The sequence below is a fragment of the Pelodiscus sinensis genome, chromosome 1 (assembly GCF_052426305.1).
Source record: "Pelodiscus sinensis isolate ZL-2025 chromosome 1, ASM5242630v1, whole genome shotgun sequence".
In the NCBI taxonomy this organism is placed as follows: Eukaryota; Metazoa; Chordata; order Testudines; family Trionychidae; genus Pelodiscus; species Pelodiscus sinensis.
Window position 1 is genome coordinate 135,652,530 of NC_143052.1, and position 24,043 is coordinate 135,676,572.

A 24,043-nucleotide genomic window follows, 5' to 3' on the forward strand; every position below is an offset into this window, starting at 1 on the left:
AGAATTCTGTGAGCAGAGACCAGTGGAGCAATACTACTGGCTCCAGCCACCAAAGGCACAAAATTCATAAGAACATAAGAATGGCCATACTGGGTCAGACCAAAGGTCCATCTAGCCCAGTAGCCTGTCTGCCGACAGTGGCCAGCACCAGGTGCCCAAGAGAGTTTGGGCCAAAGACAATGATCAAGCGATTTGTCTCCTGCCATCCTTCTCTAGCCTCTGACAAACAGAGGCCAAGGACACCATTCCTATCCCCTGGCTAATAGCCTTTTATGGACCTAACCTCCAGGAAATTATCTAGCTTCTCTTTAAACTCTGTTATAGTCCTAGCCTTCACAGCCTCCTCTGGCAAGGAGTTCTACAGGTTGACTACACGCTGTGTGAAGAACTTTCTTTTATTAGTTTTAAACCTGCTCCCCATTAATTTCATTTGGTGTCCTCTAGTTCTTCTATTATGAGAACTAACAAATAACTTTTCTTTATCCACCCTCTCCACACCACTCATGATTGTATATACCTCTATCATATCCCCCCTCAGTCTCCTCTTTTCTAAACTGAAAAGTCCCAGTCACTTTAACCTCTCTTCATATGGGACCCGTTCCAAACACCTAATCATTTTAGTTGCCCTTTTCTGAACCCTTTCCAAGGCCAAAATATCTTTTTTGAGGTGAGGAGACCACATCTGTACACAGTATTCAAGATGTGGGCGTACCATAGTTTTATACAGGGGCAGTAAGATATTCTGGGTCTTATTTTCTATCCCTTTCTTAATAATTCCTAGCATCCTATTTGCCTTTTTGACCGCTGCTGCACACTGTGTGGAAGTTTTCAGAGAACTGTCCACGATAACTCCAAGATCTCTTTCCTGATTTGTCATAGCCAAATTAGCCCCCATCATACTGTACGTATAGTTGGGTTATTTTTCCCGATGTGCATTACTTTACACTTATCCACATTAAATTTCATTTGCCATTTTGTTGCCCAATCACTCAGTTTGGTGAGATCTTCTTGGAGTCCCTCACAGTCTGCTTCTGTCTTGATTATCCTAAACAGTTTGGTATCATCCGCAAACTTTACCACCTCACTGCTTACCCCTTTCTCCACATCATTTATGAATAAGTTGAAAAGGATTGGTCCCAGGACTGACCCTTGGGGTACACCACTAGTTACCCCTCTCCATTCTGAAAATTTACCATTTATTCCTACCCTTTGTTTCCTGTCTTTTAACCAGTTCTCAATCCAAGAAAGGACCTTCTCTCTTATCCCATGGCCATGTAATTTACACAAGAGCCTTTGGTGAGGGACCTTGTCAAAGGCTTTCTGAAAATCTAAGTATACTAAGAATACTAAGTATTCCTGACATTCATCTCCCAGGTTCCCCCATTCTAAGGCCTCTCCTACCCATAATACCCATAACAGGAAAGTTTCTTCTTCCATGCAGCTGATGGCCAAAGGAGGCATTGTGCGAGCAGGGACCCAAGCACTGGCTGTGGAGTCTAATGATGGTGAGCTCTCATCACCCTTTCCTTATCCCTGTCCCAGGAGGTTAAGCCACCAGGCTTCCACATGCAGTGAGAGAATCATCGTGTGCCTTCCTCTGAGATGGGATGCAGGGTAGGGGAAGGGAAGAGAGAGCAGATTTCTTTCCTCTATTGCCATTCTAGCTCTGCAGCTTCAGCCAAGCTGTAATCCCTCCAGCCCCTCATAGCTTTGTCCTGACTGAGGTATTCTTTGTCACGGGTGCCTGTCTCAGAAGATGGCTCTTGAATCATTGAGGCTGGGTTTGCTTTAACCCTTAGGGTATGTCTACACAGCACCCTTACCTCAAAATAGTCTATGCAATTTGCGTTACACAAATTGCATAGCTAATTTTGACATTATTTTGAAATAAGGTGCTATTCCCAAATGTCCCTTATCTCTCATGCAATGAGGTTTACAGGGTGTTGGAATAGTGAGCCCATACTATTTTGATATAACAGGTTTGCTCTTAAGGCATGGAATAGCTATTTTGGGATACTGGAGGTATCCTGGATAACTCTGCTGTGTGGACATAGCCTTGGAGAGCAGGAATAATTAGAACAATCACTCAGTCTGCATCCCTTCCTTAGCCACCTCTGACAAAATCCTCCCTTTTATTTTCTGGGGCACCAGGGGCTTCTGGGTTCCTGAGGGACACAGTTTGACGTGTCTAGATGCCAGACTGAGGCACTTGGTATGTGCCAAAGCAGGATTTGAATACAGATTTTGGCAAGAGGAGCCGATGTTCTCATCACTAAATCAAGATACTGTGTTTCAAGTTTCCTTGTGTTACCATGGTCGGAATCCCATCAGTAACAACTTTGGCCTGAAGGGAAGCCTAGAGACTCTAGAGAGATTTGTGGCCCTGGCCTGGAGCCAGCTTCCTGTAACAGACTTTCTCTCTTCTTCTCTTTGCCAGTTAATGGGACCTTCTCTCTGATGCTCCCTGTGGAGTCTGATATAGCACCCCTGGCACAGATGCTCATATACACCACTTCACCCCATCAGGAGATTATTGCTGATTCAGTCAAATTCCAGGTTGAAAATTGCTTTGCTAATAAGGTGGGTGTCTTGATTGAGAAGCCCTAATTCACTCCCTGAAGTCACTGATTAGACCAGCAGCAGCAAAAACTGTATGTTTTTGTTTAGATTTACAAATATTAAAACAGTCACTTAGCACCAAAGGCTCTGGGTAACTTTACCCTCTATTAAAACTAGCCCTAAAAGGGATTGAATTGTCGTATTTCTGATGGCAATGCTGCCAAGAGCCCTCCTTGTAGCACCAACAGGGCTCCAGCTCTAGCACCTCCTCTGCTCTCAACTGTAGGAAGGCAAGGAGGTGGGTTTGTCAGGTAACCAGATCACAATCTAGTTAGCTCACTACCATTCCTTTGGTCAAGAAGAAGGTAAGCACTAGCCCCACCTCTTCAGCCCAAGGCCCCATCCTTCTGTGCCCACCAGAGCCCACCCAACATCCATTGTAGCTGCTGATCTCTGCCTCTCATCCCTAGGCCACCCGATTGTGTCTTCTGGCTGGTCCCAGCCCAAGGATACTGCACCTCCTCCCCTAAATGTTGAGATGCTAGGCAGCCCAATGCCAAGTGGCTCCCCATACCAACTGGCCAAGCAGGCCCAGACTTCCTGGCCCCAGAGTGCCAGGCAACCAGGAAGTCACACAGCTCCAGCCTTCTTGGCCCTGGAGCACCCAGTGTCCATAATGTGTGACCTAACTCCCAGCCACTCCTCTCCCTCCAGCAACCAGTGCTAGCAATAGCCAAGAGCAGCCTGGTGCACACAGGTAGGAGGGAGCCTGACCTGGGGTGGAGCATGAGCGAGGGCACTCATGTCTGTTTGGCTAGGCAATGCCTTCCCTTGCCTTCATTACCTGTGGCCCACGCTCTAGGACCTCCAGCAGGGTCACTGGCATAAGCTCAACAAGAGGGTGCTTAGTTTTTGTCAGGTGACTGAGTGAGGAGTGGGCCTTGATCAAAGGCCTCTGCTCTGGCAGCATCTAGGCCTTAGGCTGTTCATTTTACCAAGGCAGCTGTAAAACAAGATCCTTGATGGATAATGTTCTCTTTAATCTTTTACATCCACAGGCAGATTTTTCTGTTCATGTGTGGAATACATTTTGTTATGTACACAAAAGCATGTGTGAATATGCACTACAGATTGAAACAAAATGCCTTGTTATGGGTTGCTGTCTGCTACTCATCTGGGCAGTATTTGCATTTCTCTTGAGTGGCTGCACAAGTACATAGCTTTCCAGAAACACTGCTAATGCCTCCGATCCCTCCTGGTATACCCATAATGCATTGTCTACACTACCCTCCTAATTCGAAATAGGAGGGTAATGTAGTCATACCGCAATTGCAAATGAAGCCCGGGATTTGAATTTCCCGGGCTTCATTTGCATAAAGCCGGCCGGCGCCATTTTTAAATGCCGGCAGTTCGAACCCCGTGCCGCGCGGCTACACGCGGCACGGAGTAGCTAGTTCGGATTAGGCTTCCTAATCCGAACTAGCTGTACTCCTCGTGGAAATATCTCCTCTAAGACTTTTCCTGGAATTGCAGGTCGACTTGCATTTCTCAGCTGCTGAGGGTCTCCCAGCCTCCAACACTCAGCTCCAGTTTAAAGCCTCCCCAGACTCCCTGTGTGCCGTCCGTGCTGTGGATTCAAGTGTCCTCCTTATGAAGCCTGAAACTGAGCTCTCACCCAACTCTGTAAGTCCAACCTGGTCCCGTGGTCAGCATATGCAGGAGTGGTTCTGTTAGGAGCCATGGTAGCAAAAAATGATGCAGCCTGGTCCAATTAAGGCCAACTTAGTGCTGAGAAGTGCAACTATTGGGGGGAAAATCCCTTCAGTCAATGTGTATGTGTCAGTGCTCCCAGCCCTCCTCTTATCTTTCTTCAGTAGGTGAGGAGCAGAGAACTGGGCATTTAAGGTGAAGACAGACTTTGTGGGGCCAAGGGGGATCCAGCTCCAGGCCCCCAGAAGGAGCAGGGCCTGGACCAGAGGGGTGGTGTTGTGGGCAAATTTCTAAATGGCTAGGAGCCCTGGAACCTTTAAATATCCAGGCTGCAGGGCAGCTTCCTCCTTCTCTCCTCCCTGCTCCACACTCTGTATTGTATGTATCTCTCTTGCTTTGTTTTCTAGCACCTCCACCTTCTCTGCATATATATCTGCCTGTCTGCCTCTGCCTGGGTGCATCTACACTGCACTGTAGCTCCAAATAAGCTGCACAATTTGAGCTATGTGTAGCTTATTTCGAGTTAATTGTGAAAGAGCTTATTTTGTAATTTGGCGCTGTCTGCACAGCACTTATTTTGAAATAACCCGCTATTCCGAAAGGTCCCCTCATGCAAGGAGGTTTACAGGGACTTTGGAATAACGAGCCCGTTCTATTTTGAAATAACGGGCGTGCTCAAAAGACGTGGAATAGCTATTTCAGAATACTTCTGTACCCCAACATAGTGCTGCAGTGTAGACACAGCCCTATCTGTTCCCCCCGCAGTATTTCATGGCACTGAGTACCATGGGGGCCATGTGACGCAGTTCTGTTTGCCCAGGTGTATAACCTGCTGCCTGTGAAGGAACTTAAGGGGTACCACCATGGCACAGACATGCTGCCGGAGGATCCCCAGGACCAGTGCATTATACCAGAGCAGATGTACGTGAACGGAGTCACCTATGCTCCAGTGTCATGGCCCAAAGAAGAGGATACTTACATCATGAAGGTAGAATCTCCTCACCCTGTCTGTGTGGCTGTGGGGCGTATGGCACTTGGGTAGCTGCTCTGAAGGGCTGAGGACTGTTCTATGGCTGGAGCGAGTACCATGGTGGTGCCAGCTTCCGCCCCGCCCCTCATCAGGGTGCTGCAGCTCTGACCTGGGGTATGAGCACCTCCGGCTGGGGGGGGGGGGGGGAGGGATGCTCCTTCCATGGGCATAGCAGTCCTTGGCCGGTCTCCTGAGAGTGCGCACCAGGCGGGTAGCAGTGCTTATGGCAAAGATGGGTCTTTGTGATGTGGGCACCTGTACGGGTAGGAAATGTCCTGATGCTCTGCCGCTCATTTCCCATGAGCTGGTGAATGGCTGGTATGCGGGAGAGCTTTGGGCTCAGTGCTGACTTGAGACTAGAAGTGAAAGAACCCACATGCCCCACAAGCAACAAGCACTCTCTGAGCTGGGAACCACCCATCTAGACAAGACTCCGGGGTCCTTCCCTGCTTCACCCCAACCTCTGACCTGGGATTGGACTGGAAGTTGGCACCAGTGCCCTAGAGAGTGTATCTCTTATCCCTCAGAGCCATCCGGTGCCCCAGGCCTGAGACGGCATGCCACCCTGTGCTGTGTGTGGACAGCTAAGATCTGTCAAGGCTATTTTTAGTAGAAGGCATGGACGGATCATGGGCAGTAAGCAACAGTTCATGGAGCCCATTACCTGTATGTGGCCTCTTGGTGACTTTACTAAAAATAACAAGGAGCCAGGAAGGTGGGAGGGAATGGAGCCCCAGGGGCCACAGCAGGGGACCAGCAACAGAGAGCCACTCTGGAGCTGGCTGCAGCTGTGGCACGGGGTGTGCAGCCCTCAGTGTACCAAGGCTCGACTGCAGTGGGAAGGGAAGGAGGTGATGAGGTGCATGGCCCTGGAAAGCTGTGCGGGGGGGCACAGGGCCCTGTTGCAGCTGCAGGACAGAGGTGTATGGCCCTTGCTGCAGCCCCCACCAAGCCTAGGAGGCACAAGGCTAGGGCGCCTCCCTTTGGCAGCAGCCCGTGGTGGAAGCTGCTAGGTAGGAACACATGGTGCCAGCTGCAATCCCAGGTAGAGCCACGAGACTGAGGCACACAGCCCTGGCTGCAGCTTCTGCCACGCCTGGGGTGCCATGAGGCTGGAATACATGACCCCTACTGTAGCCCAGGGAAGACACAGGGCAGGGGCTGCAGGATCCTGGCTCCAGCCAACCCCAGTTTCAGGGTGGGGTGCACAGTCCTGTCTCTGATTCTGGACGTGCAGAAATCACAGAGGTCAGATAAAGTCACAGAACCTGGGACTGCCATGACCTCTGTAACTAAATCATAGTCTTACCTGTGTGTGATAGGCTCCTGAGCCCAGGGAGGAAGTGTCATGGTTTCTCCCATGCTCATTAAACCCCAAGTCCTGGGGTATGCAGTGGTGAGGTAGCCATGTTGGATCCAGGATATTAGACAGACCAGGTAAGTGAGGTGATATATTGTATTGGGCCATCTGGGGTCAGCTGTAAACTTGTCTCTCTCACCAAGAGAAGTTGGTGCAATAAGAAGACCTTGTCTTCCCAATACTGGTGTCAGTTCTGGAATTTCAGCCTAACGAGAAATAAATAACAAAATGTATGTTGGGTTTTTCCCGACAGGAGATGGGTCTAAAGGTCTTCACCAACATGAGAAAGCCACATTACTGCCTTTTCATCCATGGACCTGCATGGCCTTATGGAATTGCTGCAGGAATTCCCGCCGCCGCCTCTGGAATCGTAGCAGGCGGTTTCAGTGCACAAGGTTACAGTCCACAATGTAAATGCCAAAGACCTCACACACGTTCTGTTCTGAGCAGAGAGCATGCCTGTGTTTGGGAACAGGTGAAGGTTGTGATATGGGGCAGAGGTATAGGAAGGAGATCAGGGTCAGCAAGGGAGTTTGGATGCAGGAGTAAGATCAGGGTGGGGGATTGGAGTGCAGGGTCTGGGAGGAAGTTTGGGTGCAGGAGAAGATTCTGACCTGTGGAAGGAGTGTAGGAGTTGGGTCGTAGATTGGGAGGCAGTTTAGATACAGGAGGGGGTGCAGAGGGTTTATGTGCAGGAGTGGGTGGTGACCTGGATCAAGGGGTTGGAGTGTGGGAGCAGGTGGTGTGCTAGCTACAGGCTCTGTCCAGAAGGCACTGACTTTAGGTGGCTCACAGTGGAGCCCTCAGATAGGCTGTTTGCTGACCATGGCCCCATATGCCATTCAAAATGGCTGGCTGCTAGGGTTAGCATGTGCTTCTCCGTGTAGTGCGTCCCTTGAGGGGACAGGGGCAACAGTTCTCCACAGGCTGCATTTGTCCACAAGGACCACACCTGCAGCTCCGGTTTCCGCCACTGGGAGGCTTGAGGCTTGTGTTGGGGGCAGGCACAGAGACCCCTCTCCCTACAAAGGGCACATACTGCGCAGAGACACATGCTGGCCCCAGCAGCTGGCCACTTTGAGTGGTGTGTGGAGCTGTGTCAGCCATGGAGTTTGCCTAAAGGTCCTGCTGGGTGGCAGTGGGCCGGAGCCAAATATTTTGCCCACCCCTGCCTTATCACATGGGATACAGATATAAGAATAAAGCCTGTAGCTGCTTACGTGGATTCTGTAAAGTCTAAACAGTGAGCACATTTTTATAATTCTACTAACTAGTTTAACAATACTAACACACAGATGAGCAAAAAGAGCTGTCATTTCCCACACCAACATAAAAAAAGGGAAAAGGGAAAAATCGTTTTGACACATTTGTGATTTTTCTTATTTTCATCCAAAATAGAAATCATTGTCTCTCCCCCACCCCCTTTCTTCAACCTACCCCCAGAAATGTTGATGAAAACAGAAACTTTTTAATGAGAATTTCCATTGAGTCAAAAACCCATTTTTTCCAACCTAACATCTTTGGGAAAGATGTAGTGACTAGCTCTTAGGCCAGCATGTGGAAGGCTGAGGCTTGGCCATCATGGTGGAGCAGAAAATGACACCCCAGAGTGCTGATGACCCCTTAAATATGTTCAGAAGCTTCAGGGTGTAGCTGAGTTAGTCTGTGCAGGATACATTTTAAAAACAACCAATGGTCTGGTAGCACTTTATAGACTAACAAAACATGTCCATGGTATCATGACCGGAGTCATCTGAAGAAGAGGCTGTGCCCAAGAAAGCTCATACCATTAACATGTTTATTAAGTCTATAAAGTGCTACCAGACCATTGATTGTTTTTTAAGTTTATCTTTAAATATGCTTCAGACATAGACCGCTCCATTCCAAACCTACCCACTACAGCAGAGTTGGGTGCAGAAGGGATGACTTTTATTTTTCCCACCTTCACCTCCTGCTGTACTCCACCCCCTTCCTTGAGGCCTTGTCCTCACTTCATCCCTTCCTGACTACAATGCAATCTCCCCTAAGGCCTCCTGACATTTGTGGAGCGGCTGGCTGGCAGCCCAGCTGAGCAGCTGTGGAGTGGGTGCTGACCACACCCATTATTTTTTTCCCTTCAGTGCCTGTGCCTGATTCGCTCCTCACTCATTGCAGTGTAAATCAGGAGCAACCCCAATGAAATAAGTGAGTATAAAATTGATGAACCACAGGTGGTTTACCAGCCTGGAAAGCAGTCTGATGAGTTCACCTGCAGATATAAACCCAATTTGACAAGCCAAAAAAAGCATGTCAGAGTGGCAGTGCCCTTAGGAAGCTGAAAACTTCTTGCACTGACAAGAGTCCTAGCAGGAGTGAGTCTAGCTGGTGCAGTTATTCTGGCAGAGGTACTGTAGTGTAGAGAAGACCTGCATTAACCAGGTGTTGGTGCAGTTAATTTCCCTGGTTTTTTAGGAAGAGGTGTTTGTGAGGAGGCTTGATTGGAAGGCTCCTATGGGAGGGGTTTGCCATGTTAGCTACAGGCTCTGCCCTTCACCTGGCTCCACCATGCCATAGTTCGAGCCTCAAGTATGCGTAAAAAGTTATAAGAAGTGAACTATATCTCACTTAAATGACCGCATATGTCTTGACTGTTGAACTAAACCCTGTGACTATTTTTAAGATGAGATTTTTTTGAGGGTCTCTCCACAATTAGCTTTTTCTTATCCTAATCTATTCTAATGTGCTCCTAGAACTGTGCTTTACATATACATACAAAATGGGAAAAGTTTTCACACCCCGATCCAAATCTTTCACCACCCCCCACTCCTCCCCCCAACTCAGCAGTTACCTTGATTTTGGGGAATGAGGACTGTAAAGGATCATTTCATTTTAAAGGTGATCTGTAAAGGGGCAATAACTGAGATTGTGCCTATGATTTTCTTCTGATGTATAAAGAAGGCACAACGATTTGGAGGCTGAGATGGATGTTTTTTGTTCAGATGTTTGTGTTTGTTTTGGGGAGGGAAGATATATTTGTTATTGCCTATTCTATTAGAAATATAGGTTCTGTCTAGCCTGGGAGACTCCTGCTTTGGCTTTGTCCAGACTAGAGTTGGTGGTCCTGTTATAATTTGAGCTAATTGATCATAATGCTAATGGTGTTGGTAACTGGAGCTCTCCAAAATGTTTGTTCTGGGGCACAGTTTTTGTGATTTGCCTTAGGCTGAGCCATCATGTCCTGATACTTTGTATCTTGATACTGATACTTTGGGTCTAGATTAGTGTTTGCTGTCACTTTCCAGGTAATTGGCAATCAATTACAACAGAAGGAGACAAATGTTAGTCCAGACAAAGCCTATGCTAACAGGAGAACTAGTGAAATAACATCCCAAGTGGGTGCTATGCCTTATGCACCCACTAGGTTTTTCCCTCCTGGGCACTACAACCCTTGAGCTCTGTGTCCACACACATGGGTGAGTGTCTAATTGAATCAGTGAAGCTGAAGAGGAAAGTGTCCCAGGGTGTGTCTAAATTGGGAGGCATACTTTTCAGGTCTGACCAACTGAGAGCTTCTAGTGCACTGTCAAAGAGCTGTATTGCTGTGGATGGGGGCTTGGGCTTATCAACCCCAGCGTTATCCCTCTTGAAACCCTACATATGCACTTGGGAGGCTAACCTGCCATGCCCCTCCCCCAGCGACACTTCTATTTTTAGCATGCTTGCTTGAGCATAGACAGTGCCTGTACATCTATCCAAGCTGGAAATTACAGCTCCAGGTGCAGTGTTGACCTGCCCTCAGAGATGGAAGCATCAAGCTGGTGTTGATGCATTATACCTGTGTTAATCGGATGTTATCTTCCCTCCCCCCCAGATGAGAGCTATGACACTCCTCCAGAAGAGGTGGAGAGCATTCGAAATTATTTCCCAGAGACCTGGCTATGGGATTTAGTGCCTGTAACGTGAGTAGCTGGCTGTTCCTGTTTTAACAGTCCACTGTTTTTGTGATGATGACATGAATCCCTGAAGGTTACTGAACCTATTTCATTTTCCAGAAACGGAGTCACTAAGCCACCTGGCTGTTCCTCAGTAGCAGATGTTTACAGGGCAGAACAACACTGCACCAGCTTTTAGAAAGGAAAGGGAAGACGAGCTCCATTTCCAACTGAAATTGCAGGGGAATCAAAGCATTTGGATTGCAGTGACAGGGATTACTGGGGTGAAGCCCCTCTCCTTGTTAAAAGGGCTGTGGGGTTTTAATGACTACAGAGGGCCAGAATCTCAGCTGTACATGTTACCTGCAAGACAGCGCCTCCTTCGGCTCAACGCCAAGCACTATGGGCTCAGTGCAAACATAGCACCCTCCCTCCCCGCCCACATCACAGCACCCACGCTGGGCATTGGGTTCAGTGCTGACTTAGGGAGGAGAGAGCCCCCTATTGAGCCCCCACATCACTCCCCAGAACAGTTGGGTTTTCCTTCACTGTCTGACTAGGCTGGGATCATGACTCTATCTCTCTTTGTCTCACCAGTTCAGAGGGCAGTGCTGATTTGACCGTGATCATCCCCGACACCATCACAGAGTGGAAAGCCAATGCCTTCTGCACCTCGAGCGACACTGGCTTTGGCCTGTCCCCGACTGTGTCCCTCAGAGCCTTCCAGCCCTTCTTCTTGGAGCTCACCCTGCCCTACTCCGTAGTGCGCGGTGAGGCCTTCACGCTAAAGGCCACTGTCTTCAACTACCTGGGCCGCTGCATCAGGGTAAGGGACCCTCTCATCATCCCTGTGTAAACAAACCCACAGCCGACTTCTTTGCATCACACAATCCTGTGTGTCTAACGCTTCTTAGCCCTTGGTTTCCCTGCAGCTCCTCTCTTCCCCAAACACCTCTGCACCCAAGCCTCTGTGCTCCTGTAACTTCCAGGCACTCCAAATCCCTGTCACTCCAAACCTCTACACCAGAGGTAGGGAACATTTTTGCTTTGGGGGTCACTGCCCCACAGAATAATTAGTTGGGAGCCTCACACAAGTGAGAAGCAAAACAAAACAACCCGCCTAAAACAAACCCTCACTGACATGGCCCTGAATGAGAAGGAGAAAGACATTTCCCACATTCTCCTCACAAACAAGAACCTAGGGGGGCCCAGCCTAGTGCATTTTGTGTGCTCCAACCCCGAAGGGAAGTGGTTGGAGCGCCAGCACAGTCTCCTCAATATTGGGGAGAGAGCCTGAGCTTCAGGGGCTGCAGCCAGCTCCCAGGCCTTAGATTCCCCACCCTTGATCTACACCAATGGTAGATACACTGGAGGGCAGGAATAGTGTCCAGAGTGACTTAGACAAATTAGAGGATTGGGCCAAAAGAAATCTGAAGAGGTTCAACAAGGACAAGTGTAGAGTCCTGCATTTGGGACGGAAGAATCCCAAGCATTGTTACAGGCTGGGGACTGACTGTCTAAATAGTAGTTTGGCAAAAAAGGACCTGCGGATTACAGTAGATGAGAAGCTGGATATGAGTCAACAGTGTGCCCTTGTAGCCAAGAAGGCTAATGGCATATTAGGGTGTATTAGGAGGAGCATTGCCAGCAGATCCAGAGAAGTTATTATTCCCCTTTGTTCGGCTCTGGCGAGGCCACATATGGAGTATTGTGTCCAGTTCTGAAAGTGATTACATTACAGAAAGGATGTGGATGCATTGGAGAGGGTCCAGCAGAGGGCAACCAAAATGATTAGGGGACTGGAGCATATGACCTATGAGGAGAGACTGAGGGATTCAGGTTTTAGTTTGCAGAAGAGAAGAGTGAGGGGGGGATTTGATAGCAGCCTTCAACTCCCTGAAGGGAGGTTCCAAGGAGGATGGAGAGAGGCTGTTCTCAGTGATGACGGATGGCAGAACAAGGAGCAATGGGCTCAAGTTACAGTGGGGGAGGTCTAGGTTGGACATTCAGAAAAAACTATTTCCTTGGAGGGAGGTGAAGCACTGGAATGGGTTCCCTAGAGAGGTGGTAGAATCTCCATCCCTAGAGGTTTTTAAGTCTTGGCTTGACAAAGCCTTGGCTGGGTTGATTTAGTTGGGATTGGTCCTGCCTTGGGCAGGGGGCTGGACTTGATGACCTCCTGAAGTCTCTTCCAGCCCTGTATTCTATGATATACCACAAATTCTAGCTACACAAGTGCATTTAGCAAAACTACCCTATCCTGGGAGACCACCTTGGTTATGACAATCTTGCGGCCCACTGAAATGGAGGGCCACTCACTAGCCTAGGGTGTCCCTCACTGCCCATCTTCACTTCTATGCCCTAGTGTTCTCTCAACCCCTTATGTCCCCGTCTGCTGTATTGTCTGCATCTCTAATTACTAATCATTTCCCTGTCCCCCCTTCCCAATGACACTTCTCTGGACACTTGACAGGTCAGGGTGTCACTGGCTCCATCTGCCGACTTCCGGGCTACCCCTGTGGAGAAGGAAGAAGAATCTTATTGTCTCTGTGTGAATGGACGGAAAACAGTGTCCTGGGCTGTGACCCCAAAATCTCTGGGTAAGAAGCATTCTGGCACTGATATCTTTGGGGGATGCATTAAGTGGCGAAAATCTCAGGGGGGCAGGGACCTGGTAACTCAAATCTCTAAGAAGGGGATTCAACTTCCCCAAGGCACTCATTTGGAGTGTCTGTCTTCTGTCCTTGGTAGGGGAGTGAGCAGCTCCTCTAAGACAGAGAACCCTAGATGGATTTCAGCTGTTGGATTTCAGCACCATTCAAAATACAGTGTCCAGTGAGACCCTCTTCTCTTAGCTCCTGTGTTTCATTGATGGCTAGCTGAGTCTCTCTCTTCAGTCAGCAAATGATAGTCCTTGGTTCTCACACCGACCAGGACAGCCATCCAGAATGAGGGAGATGAGACTGGGAGCCTGTGAGATAATTATTATCTATCTGCAACTTCCCTGCCCATATTACATAGTGGAGAAACCACTTAGTTGAGCCACCCTATGGGAAACTTAAAGTCCTAGTTAAATGGCCATCCTGTATAAGGGAAGAGCCTATCTGAAAGGGTTTGAATGGCAACACTGTGCCGATTTGGAGACAGGCATGAAACCAATCCACTGATCCAAAAGGGCTTTGAACCCTGAGGTCTCTGGAATCCAGTTCACATCTGGATATAGCTTTGTGGTTGGAACTCCTCTCTCCATGGAACAGAAACACACAGGTGACAGTGACGTTCATTGCCTCTCCCCTTTGCTCAGTCTCTATTTCGTCTTTCATTCTTCATCGGGCAGCTTTCTTACTAATGAGTCGTAGATTAGCATTTCTCAAAACCTCCTGGAGGTGTCCAGAGCCCTGATGAATTCTTGCCATAGCCCTGGTATCTGGCTGCTCAAAGTTGACCTTCCGCTTCCATCCCAGTGGAAATATATCCTCCTTTGCTTCCCAGCTATTATGAAGTGCATAGCAATCGCCTATAACTGTGGGGATATTATCCCACTGAGCTCTGATCTTGTGGGCAGACAGTGCCAGTGTCCTTTCAACTGCCATTCTGCACCTCCTGAGCCTGTGGCTGCAGTGCTCCATGCTGCTGTTGAGATGGTCAGTGTGTGGGTTCCTAAGCCAAAGAAGTAAGATATAGGCTAGATCTCCAGGATCGCTGTTGATCGTCCCTCTGTTCTGGAAATGAAACCGCTGCTTGGAGCTTTCTGCACGTGCCATGCAACTTCCCTGACAACTCCCACTGACGTTGGAAAACTTCTCCAGTGCTCTGCCATAGCTTGTGTTACCATAGAAAAGGAGCCCTTCCCAGTGAGGTACTCTGGCAAGGGGCTGTGATGCCAGAATAATGGGATACGTGTGCCATCTGTTGCTCTACTTCAGTTCAGGAACTCCACTGTTGCAAAACCATCCACTATGTCCTGCATGCCACTGAGAGTCATAGTCTGGTGTTGCAGGAAACAATGAATATCTCTGTACACTTCATGACTGCAACTCTCCACAGTGGATTTCCCAACTCCAAATTGATTCACAATGGATTGGTTACCATCTGTTGTTGCAACCTTCCACACAACAACTGCCATTCACTTCTCCAGCACCTGTGCAGTTCTCATGTTGTCACTGTGGTGGAGGGCTGCGTGAGTGCTGCACACCATTCCAGGAATGTGACCTTGCCCGTCCAAGAGTTCTACAAGCCATTGTTCATGATCCCATCCTTACTTAATGATGCAAGGCCACCAGTCAGCGCTTGTTTCTCAAGCCCTGAAGTGGTACATCACCATCTACAGCTGCTCCAGGACTGCCAATAACAACCTGGAATTGTTTCTTTCCATGGTACACAACAAGCTGGCCTGCAAGGAATCATCCTGTTTCCTGATGCTCCTCCCACAGCTCTGGAAATGCTGCACGATCAGGAGCATTGTGGCGACGATTATCACAGTAGTGCAGAACTCTGCAGGAGCCACACTTCTCCCAGAAATGGGAGATGTGCAGGTTTTTTAAAAGTGGAACAAAACATTCTGGAATGCAGATATTACAGGATGGAGTAAACTGCATCCTGGAGTGCTGAAACCATGTTCCAAATCATCCCTGCACAATTTTTGCCCTCATAATGTATTACAATCTCTTTCCAAAATACCCTGTGCTAAATGGTGATGAATTGCATAGTGGGATACTTAGTGAGGATGCACTACTTGTGGCATCAGGGCAGGTGGTGTGAGTGAGGGCATGTACTGTGTTGACACAAGGAGCAAGCACAAGGTGGATATTCAAAATCTATTTCCTTTCTGTGGTGACTGTACATTGACTTAATTTACATTGAGTTAATTTTGAAGCATAAGCATAAACTCCTGATTACCGTCCAGGCAATGCCTTGGTACTAGCAAATTACAGTCCCAAGAAGCAGAAGAGACGTTTTTTTCAAATACTATCTGATTCAACAGCTGTCGTTGCCAATGCCGTGCATTTCCATTAGGTTAAAACATTCTCCAAACTTTTTACACCCAAGATCACTTTTTAAATGTCAGAACAACCCAAGATCTACTCCATCCTTCCACCAAGAGCCCACCCCTTCCTTGAAGCTCTGCTCTCTGTTCTCCTCCTCTCCATCACTTGCTATCCTCAACCCTTATACACTTTCAGGGTACAGCTACACTGCACTTTTTTTTAATTCTTCTGTAGGAAGAGGTTTTTCCAACATTTGGCCTGTCTTGACTGTGCCAAATGTCAGAAAAAAACCTTCTTTCGGAAGCTCCCTTATTCAGAATGTTTGCTTTTCCACTAAAAAAAGCAGAACAACAAACATGTCTCTAGATGCAGAAGAGTTTATCCCAGAAAAAGTCTCCTGGTGGGTCTATACTGGTGGGTTCTTGGACAAGAACATCTTGCACAATAGTTCCTACGCAAGAATTCTTGCACAAGAACATGTCCACACTGCCATGTGCTTTTGCACAAGAGCATCAATGTCAGCGTGACACTCTCGTCCACAAGAAAGCTCTGATGGCCATTTTAGCGATAGGGCTTCCTTGTGCAAGAAACCCCTGCCACGCGTCCACACTGCTGTCTTGCATAAGAGCTCTTGCGCAAAAGGGCTTACACTTGTTAGAAAAAAGTGTAGCTCTTGCGCAAGAAGCTCTGTCTTCCGACTCCATACTGTAAATCTTCTTGCACAAGAGTGGGCGGGCAGTGTGGATGCTCTGCAGGTTCTTGTGCAAGAACCCACCAGTGTAGACATAGCCATAGTGTGGCAATTCTGTCAACAGGAGTGAAATTCTAGCGTAGACACTTAGGCTACGTGTACACTACAGGCTGCTTGCGCAAGAAATATTTTGTGCAAGAGTTCTTGCGCAAAAGGTCTTACGCAAGAGTGTGTCCACACTGCCATGTGCTCTCGCACAAGAAAGCTCTGATGGCCATTTTAGCCATAGGGCTTTCTTGCGCAAGAAACCCCTGCCATGCGTCCACACTGCCCTCTTGTGCAAGAGCTCTTGCGCAAGAGAGCTTACACTTGTTAGAAAAGACTGTAGCTCTTGTGCAAGAAGCCCTCTCTTCCCATGCTTTACTGTAAATCTTCTTGTGCAAGAGCAGGAGGGCTGTGTGGACACTCTGAGGCTTGTTACGCAAGAACCCGCCAGTGTAAACATAGCCTGCAGTCTAGCCGTACCCTCTCTGGGTTGAGACTGGAGGTGTGGGCTCTGGGATGGGAATGAGGAATTTGGGTGTGGGAGGGGGTGAAAGGTGCAAGCTCTGGGAGGGAATTTGAATGCAGGAGGAGGTGAAGGGGATGCTGGCTTGGGCAGGAGGCTCCAGGCTGAGGAGTGTTGGGGTACTGAGCAAGCCACAGGCTTGTGGCTGTGAGGGTTCGGGAGTTTGGGCTGGGGTTCATGAGAGGCCCAGGGCAGGGAGGCTGTGAGTATCATGGGATCAAGACACAGATTTGCAGTGTGTGGATGGTGCAGGAGTGTTGCGGCAGAAGACTGGGGATGTGGGAGTGCAGGAGTCTAGGGATGAGAGAGGCACAGGACAGGGAGTTCCAGTGTATGACAGGCTCAGGTGTGGGGTCAGGGTGGGTGGTACAAGAATGTTATGATGCTGCGGCCAGATGGGGGCTTGCGCAAGAACTATTTTGCGCAAGAGTTGCACAGGGAGTCCCCAGCACTTGCCTCCTCCAGGGACTCCTATCCCCTTCCCCTTGTAGAGGAGGCACATTCTGGCACATGCCTCCTCTGGGAACTCCTACCTCTCCCTCTTTCCTCCTTCCCCTCTCCCACAGAGGAGGGAAGTCCACGTGCCTCCTCCGGGGACTCCTATCTTCCGCTCCCCATGTAGGAAGTTCCTGGGTCAGGTACTGTGCAGGCTGTTTTGGGGGAGGGGGACCAGCCAGCGCACTTCCTGAAACTCCAGAAGTGGTGCGCAGTTGCAGGACATCCGTCCACCCCACAGGAAGCTGGTGCTACATCCATTGTCACTAGAGGCAGGTAGTGGGGCTTCTTAGGAGTGGGGGAAAATGGGGGGGGGGGGGGCCTGAATGCTTTGCGATCAACTGGTTGGGCCCTCGCAATCAACCGGTCGATCGTGATCGACAGGTTGGTGACCACGGGGCTAAAACCTTTTCTGGGAAACATCTCAGCTGAGTGCATCTGGTCTGTGTGTTAAGTAATGTGTGGATCTGTTGGAGAATTTAACTATTTCTTCCCCTGATGGCCCTGATGAGCTAAATAGAAGCATTAACCATTTTTTTCTGTTCAGGCAGGGCTCTATTAATAGAACCATATTCCTAGATTATAAGGCCTCAAGGGACTAAAATGATCTTTTAATCTAACACAGACCATTGTCCTCACTCAGAAATCCGAGCCGTTACTCCCTGCATTCCCATCTGTCTTACCCAAGTACTGCCAGGACTGAGAAGGCTGCTGAAGAGTCATCCTTATGTCTTGCCTGCCCTGGATTTTTTGCACTATTGCAGCTTCACTGATGCAGCAGCACTAGCACAAACTCTTATTGTAGATGCACTGACTGGTATAACCTGTGATTTGCATGAGTGCTGCCTGCTCTGGTTTTAAATGAATGTGTCACAGTACAGTCACCAGCAAGAATTGGTGGTTGCCTTCTGAGGTCATCAAAAGGAATATGAGGCCTCCACAGTGATTCTTCACACAGATGTAGCTGCACCAGAACAAACCCCGAGAACAGCCCTGCTTCCCTGGGGTGAGTCACTTTTCACAACAGTGAAGCAGGGCTGTTCTCACGTTTTACTCTAGTGCAGCTACATCTGTGTAAAAACCCCAGTGCAGGCATAGCCTAACTTACTGTTGCTGTGTCTACACAACAAGCGTATGTCCACTCCAGTTATGGCGGCATTCAGCTGCCACAGTTAGCACGTTACTTGCACGCATGCGTATTTGGTTCCTCGTGTCCATGGAGCACACTTTCCAGGAGTGCTTGTACTGATGCAGATTATACTGCACCACTCACCACGATCCAGCACATGGTCTTTAGGGAAGTTTTGGCAATTGTGTGATGGGGCTAAAAGGAGTTGCACAAGGTGAGTCAGTGCTTAGAGTAACTGTCCAAGTTTGTAATGGTCTCCATCCTATAAAGTCCCATAATCCCTTGCACTCCCTATTGTCTTGAGTGTTGCAAGCACAGACTCCATGAACCTGCAGTGTGTGCAGAATGGCAAGAAACAACATGACAGTTTCTTGGAGGACAAATTGCTGTGGGACATCATGAGAACCAGTTCAAGCATGGGCAGTCAGTAATGTAGGCACAGTGTTCCCCAAACTTACCTACATACCTACATACCTGGTAGGGTTGCCAGATGGTTTCAACAAAAATACCGGACCCACTTGACTTTACATCACAATCGACATTACATCTTATTTAGTAAATACCGGCCATTTATATTTTCTCAATTTCTTTCCCGAACAGAAAGCTCAAATACTAGACAGTCTGGTTCAAAACTGGCTACTCTAATGCCTGGTTGCCTAAGGCTGGGGCCACTGCCGGGGAAGGCTAGAATCTCGGCGTGGCAGCCCGGCTCTACCTGGTCCCTGGGGAAAGCTGGGACCATGGCATGGCAGCCTGGCTCCCAGGAAAGGCAGCCCAGCACAGTAGCCCACCTGCCATGAAGGATGGGGCCACGGCATAGCAGCCTGGCTTTCCCCAGCTGCCAGGAGGGCCAGGCCAGGGCCGCATCCCACTGCCCCAGTTCTCCATGTGGCCGTGCAGGATCAAGCTGGGAGTGGGTGGAGCTTGGCTCTAGGTGTGTTCAGGGTCACCAAAATGAGAGCTGTACTAACAGCAGAGGAGCAGGTGCTGATCATGATGTAGAAACGTGCTATGCCAAATTGCTACCAGTCAGATAGGAATAAATTTGGAAACAGGAAATTCACTTCAGAGGCTGTTGCCTTTCACATCTTCATGACTATTGCTGTCCCTGCTATGCAGGACCATGGTTCCCAGCAGTGTGTAGGCCATAGTGGTTGGATTTGAAGCAAGAGGGTTCCCAAACTGCAGTGTAGTGGTGGCTGGCCCACACAGCCTTCTTTTGGCACCAGTGCACCTTGCTTCAGAGTACATTAGCAAAAGAGGCTCCTTCTCCGTGGCTATTTAAATATTGGTGGACCACTGATATCAGTATTGGCTGGTCAGGGAAGGGGCATGACCTTTGCATCTTTAAGAACACAATTGTTCAGAAAGCTGCAAGCAGGGACTTACTTTCTTGTGTGCTGGCTTACCAGCGGCAATGTTAAAATTCCAGTAGTGATCCTAGGTGACCCAGCCACCCTTGCTCCATGGCTCATGAAGCCGTACACTGGCTACCTCAACAGCACCAAGGGATATTTCAACTGCAGGCCTAGAAAGTGCAGAATGACAGTTGAATGTGCCTTGGCCATTGGAAGGGGAGCTAATATTGTTCACGCACAGATAATATCTCTGAAAAATATCCCAGTGCTGTGTATCTGCTCATAGTAATGCTTCATAGTATCTGCTCATAAATATTCATGGTTTCTATGCCTAGTTTGGAGCTGTGGCTGCACAGCCTCTTGTACCCGCAGGCCCATGAGATCCAATATCTTCTGTCTCTTCCAGTCAGGAGCTTGGCTGGAGTGTGCAGCTGGCATTGTTAGCCGGGTAGTTGCACTTGACAAGGGAGAGTTGCTAAATGTGCCCATCAATCTTGGCACCCAGCAAAAGAAATTTCAAAACTTTGCAGGGCTTCAAAGTTGGGAGGCTTTTGGTCCCTGTGATCCCTGGCCAGCTGTGTTCAGTCAGCATGGGGCATTGTGGGATAGCTGCTGGAGGACAGTACCAGTCGACATAAGTAATGCAGTTTGTACACTATCACTACATTGAACTAAGGACATCAACCTTGGTTCTATGCCACTCAGGGGGAAAGGGGTGTCATTAAGTCAAAGTAACAGAGCACTTGCATCAGTAGAAACCAAACTGAAGTATAAAAACATGCACAACTAGCTTGACATGAGCTTCCCTGGGTCATCCTAACTTTGCAGTGTAGACCAGGCCTACCTTAGCTATGACAGGAGCTCTCCTTCTACAAACAGGTTTCCATGTCACCAATAGTGTTAAAGAGTGCAGGACCATGGAAATAACCCTGACACACCTGTAGCAGCAGTGCGTGGCAGAACCCTTTATCCCTCTTTGTTTCAGGGCATGTGAATTTCTCAGCGAGCGCAGAGGCCCTGAAGACAGAGCTGCTTTGTGGCAACGAGATAGCGGTGCTTCCTGAGACAGGGCAGAAGGACACCATGATCAAACAGCTGTTAGTGGAGGTATGTGGGCTGCTTAGGCCCTGATATAGAGAAGTGGCAAGTTTTCACTTGGTGCGAGATAGGCAACAAGCTGTGCTACACTGCTCTGCATAGGACTGGAGAACGGTAATACCGTACCTAGTGTTACTGTAGAACTCTCCGTGCCTCCTCTGTTGTGGGGCACCTGTGACAAACTACTGCATAGTCCAATCCAAGTGCATAGGTGAGAGATGCAAAGCACCTAGGGGAATTAGATGTGCTTTGGAAACCCTCACCCACTGTAGGATATAATAATGTATGTTCCCTTACAGAACAAACCGGTCCCTAGTGTGCCAAATAAGCATAACATACAATACTGCACAACTGCTTTTTCCTAGGGCAGCAACAGTTGCTTATGTTGTGGCACCGTGAAATGAAATTGCACCAGGTACTGCTGCATACCTCACTGCTGTAGGAAAGGATAATCGGTGACCAATGATACAGAAAGCTGCATAGCCTCCTTGTGTGTCGTCAAAAAAATACTAATTCAATTTCTCGATACCTACACCCAATATAATAATGTGTCATATCTTCCTCTCTTATCCTCTGTATAGCCCAGTTGTCCCTTAATAGGAAGAGAAAATTGGCAGCATTATAGTATGTAGTATTGCTGATATTCCACTACGTATTAAATTGGCTTTAATTTTTGGATCACATGATATTAGCAAAAGAGACGAGGAGTCCTGTGGCACCTTAGAGACTAACAGATTGACTGGAGTATAAGTTTTCGTGGGCAAAGACTCACTTCGTCAGATGCATGGGATAGCAATGACACATGGTGCGTGGCCTCTCTGTTAAAGGGATATTAAGATACCGTCTTGCACAGTGTGCTACAGCTAGCAAGTAACCTATGCAATACAGCTGCCCTAAGTGTGAAAAGACAGTAACTTATTAGTAGCTGACTTTAATTTTATTCTGAGTATTATTTTATTAATCTAAAAGCATTTGTTCATGAAATTTACAAATTTCTCTTCCTGATTCACTCACTTGGGCCTTTGTCTTCATTCATTGTCTCCATTTTTGTGAAACTCACTTTTTCCCACCTCTCCTGCAGCCTCTCTGCCCCTTCCCCAGCCACATCCCCACATACATTTTGTTCCTGATGCTTGAGGATCAATTTGCTTGCAGCTTCTCACCTTTCTCATTTTCCTTTCCCTCTCTAGCCCGAAGGGATTAAGACAGAAACAACCTTCAACTCTCTGCTCTGTGCAAGTGGTAAGGCCCTCTTTGCTCCTGTTTGCCAGTGGCTGAAGGAGGGAGGGGATGGGATTCATTGGCAGACTCGAGAGTGTAGGGAGAACTTGAGATGTTAGGATATACTAAGCATAGGGGTGCGGGGGTGAGCGAGCGGCATTTCTATGTGGAGAGTCAAGACATGTTTCCTAATCATGAGGAAATTGCTTGGAACATTCAGATCTAGAATAGTCTGAGGGTATGTCTACACTACCCTCCTAGTTCGAACTAGGGTGGTAATGTAGGCAACCGGAGTTGCAAATGAAGCCCAGGATTTGAATTTCCCAGGCTTCATTTGCATATTGCCGGGCGCTGCCATTTTTAAATGTCCGCTAGTGCGGACTCCGTGCCCCATGGCTACACGCGGCACAGACTAGGTAGTTTGGATTGGGCTTCGAACTAGGGTGGTAGTGTAGACATACCCTGAGTGAGTAATCCTGGCCTAAGCCCTGGAGGACAGGCCTAAAGTGGGTTTTAAAGGGACTTTTCCATATCTAATTTCTTAGAGTTAGTCTACACTGCACCCGTAGCTCAAAATAAGCTACACAATTTGAGCTATGCAAATTGTGTAGCTTATTTCGAGTATATTTTGAAATAGCTTATTTTGAAATCTGGCACTGCCTACACAATGCCAGATTTTGAAATGGAGTGTTGTTCCAAAAAGTCCCTTACTCCTCATAGAACAAGGTTTACAGGGGTGTCAGAATAGCACACCTGTTCTTTTGAAAGATAAAGGTATTTCGCAGAATACGCTATTTCAGGATACCAGAAATATCTCAAAATAGCACTACAATGTAGACAAACCCTTATTTGAAACTGGATTCCACCATCTGCCAATTGCCAGCAAAGAAGGCCAAAGAACTGGAGACTACAGTTTCCCATCTGGCCACACGGTGGCACTTCACTCCATAGAAAGGGCTGAGGTTTTTCCCCTGGGTCAGAGGACCCCAAGTCAAGGGGACAATTTAGAACTGCTGAAGGCAGAGGCAGGAATTCCGGATGCAGGGGATAGGTGGAAGGCAACCTCTCTGCTGAGCATGGGGAATTCTATTGAATTCTGTCTGTCTGACTTTTCCCTCAGGAAGTGCAGAAGCAGGGAAGATTTCCCTGAAGCTCCCTCCGAACGTGGTACAGGGCTCAGCCAGAGCCCATGTGACAGTGCTGGGTGAGTGCAGCAAATCAAAAAGGACCTGTCCTGGCAAGTGCAGCCACTACAGCTTTCCTGCCTGCCATGCCAGCCTTTCCACCTGGTCAGTGACTCACTCCCTTCCTCGGTGTCCCCATCGTCTCCCCATTCAGTTCTTCAGGCTCTTTCCTTTTCCTGTTCTTTCCCCAACCTCCCTTTATCAATCGCCTCATGTGTTGGCCTTGCTTTCTCAGCATCCCAATCCCTATCCCAGCTGTCTCTCTACTCTTCCTTTTCCCCATTCTCCGTGTTTCGTCTCTCAGGACAGGACTCTGTCCTTTCCCCGTCTGTCCTTCTCTCGCACCTGTTACTGCCTGTGCTCTGCAGCATTCTCTCTCCTTTGGCCCACTCTATGTGACACTGGTTCTCTGGTTCATCCCCAGGCGATATCCTGGGCACGGCTATGCAGAACCTGCAGCAGCTCCTCCAGATGCCCTTCGGCTGCGGGGAGCAGAACATGGTCCTGTTTGCCCCCAACATCTACGTCCTGGACTATCTGAACAAGACGGGGCAGCTGAGCGAGGAGACCAGATCTAAGGCCATCGGCTACTTAGTCAGCGGTGAGGCGAGATGGGGCTTTTGTTTCTTCCCTGCTCCCTTCCAAGGTTGTGCTGGAGCTTTCTGTATCTGCCTGACCTGCAGAGAGAGTTTCCCGCAGCTGAATATAGATGGAGTGGCTTGTGTATCTAGGGAGTGGGGT

General features: G+C 48.5%; 1 protein-coding gene across 3 annotated transcripts in view; it reads left to right on the forward strand.

Moving 5' to 3' along the window:
* LOC102463964 (alpha-2-macroglobulin-like) overlaps window positions 1–24,043 on the forward strand; it is an 88,461-nt gene that overhangs the window by 45,923 nt on the left and 18,495 nt on the right. For 2 of the 3 annotated variants that reach the window (XM_014570148.4, XM_089771774.1), the window contains exons 13-24: window positions 1,442–1,505; window positions 2,438–2,580; window positions 4,093–4,242; window positions 5,090–5,257; window positions 6,913–7,069; window positions 10,510–10,597; window positions 11,168–11,396; window positions 13,044–13,170; window positions 20,785–20,906; window positions 22,088–22,139; window positions 23,239–23,322; window positions 23,727–23,903. In XM_014570148.4, the coding sequence (XP_014425634.3) occupies window positions 1,442–1,505; window positions 2,438–2,580; window positions 4,093–4,242; window positions 5,090–5,257; window positions 6,913–7,069; window positions 10,510–10,597; window positions 11,168–11,396; window positions 13,044–13,170; window positions 20,785–20,906; window positions 22,088–22,139; window positions 23,239–23,322; window positions 23,727–23,903 (1,561 nt within the window). The remainder of the gene's footprint in view (window positions 1–1,441; window positions 1,506–2,437; window positions 2,581–4,092; window positions 4,243–5,089; window positions 5,258–6,912; window positions 7,070–10,509; window positions 10,598–11,167; window positions 11,397–13,043; window positions 13,171–20,784; window positions 20,907–22,087; window positions 22,140–23,238; window positions 23,323–23,726; window positions 23,904–24,043) is intronic. The other variant, XM_025181347.3, reaches the window with a different exon arrangement.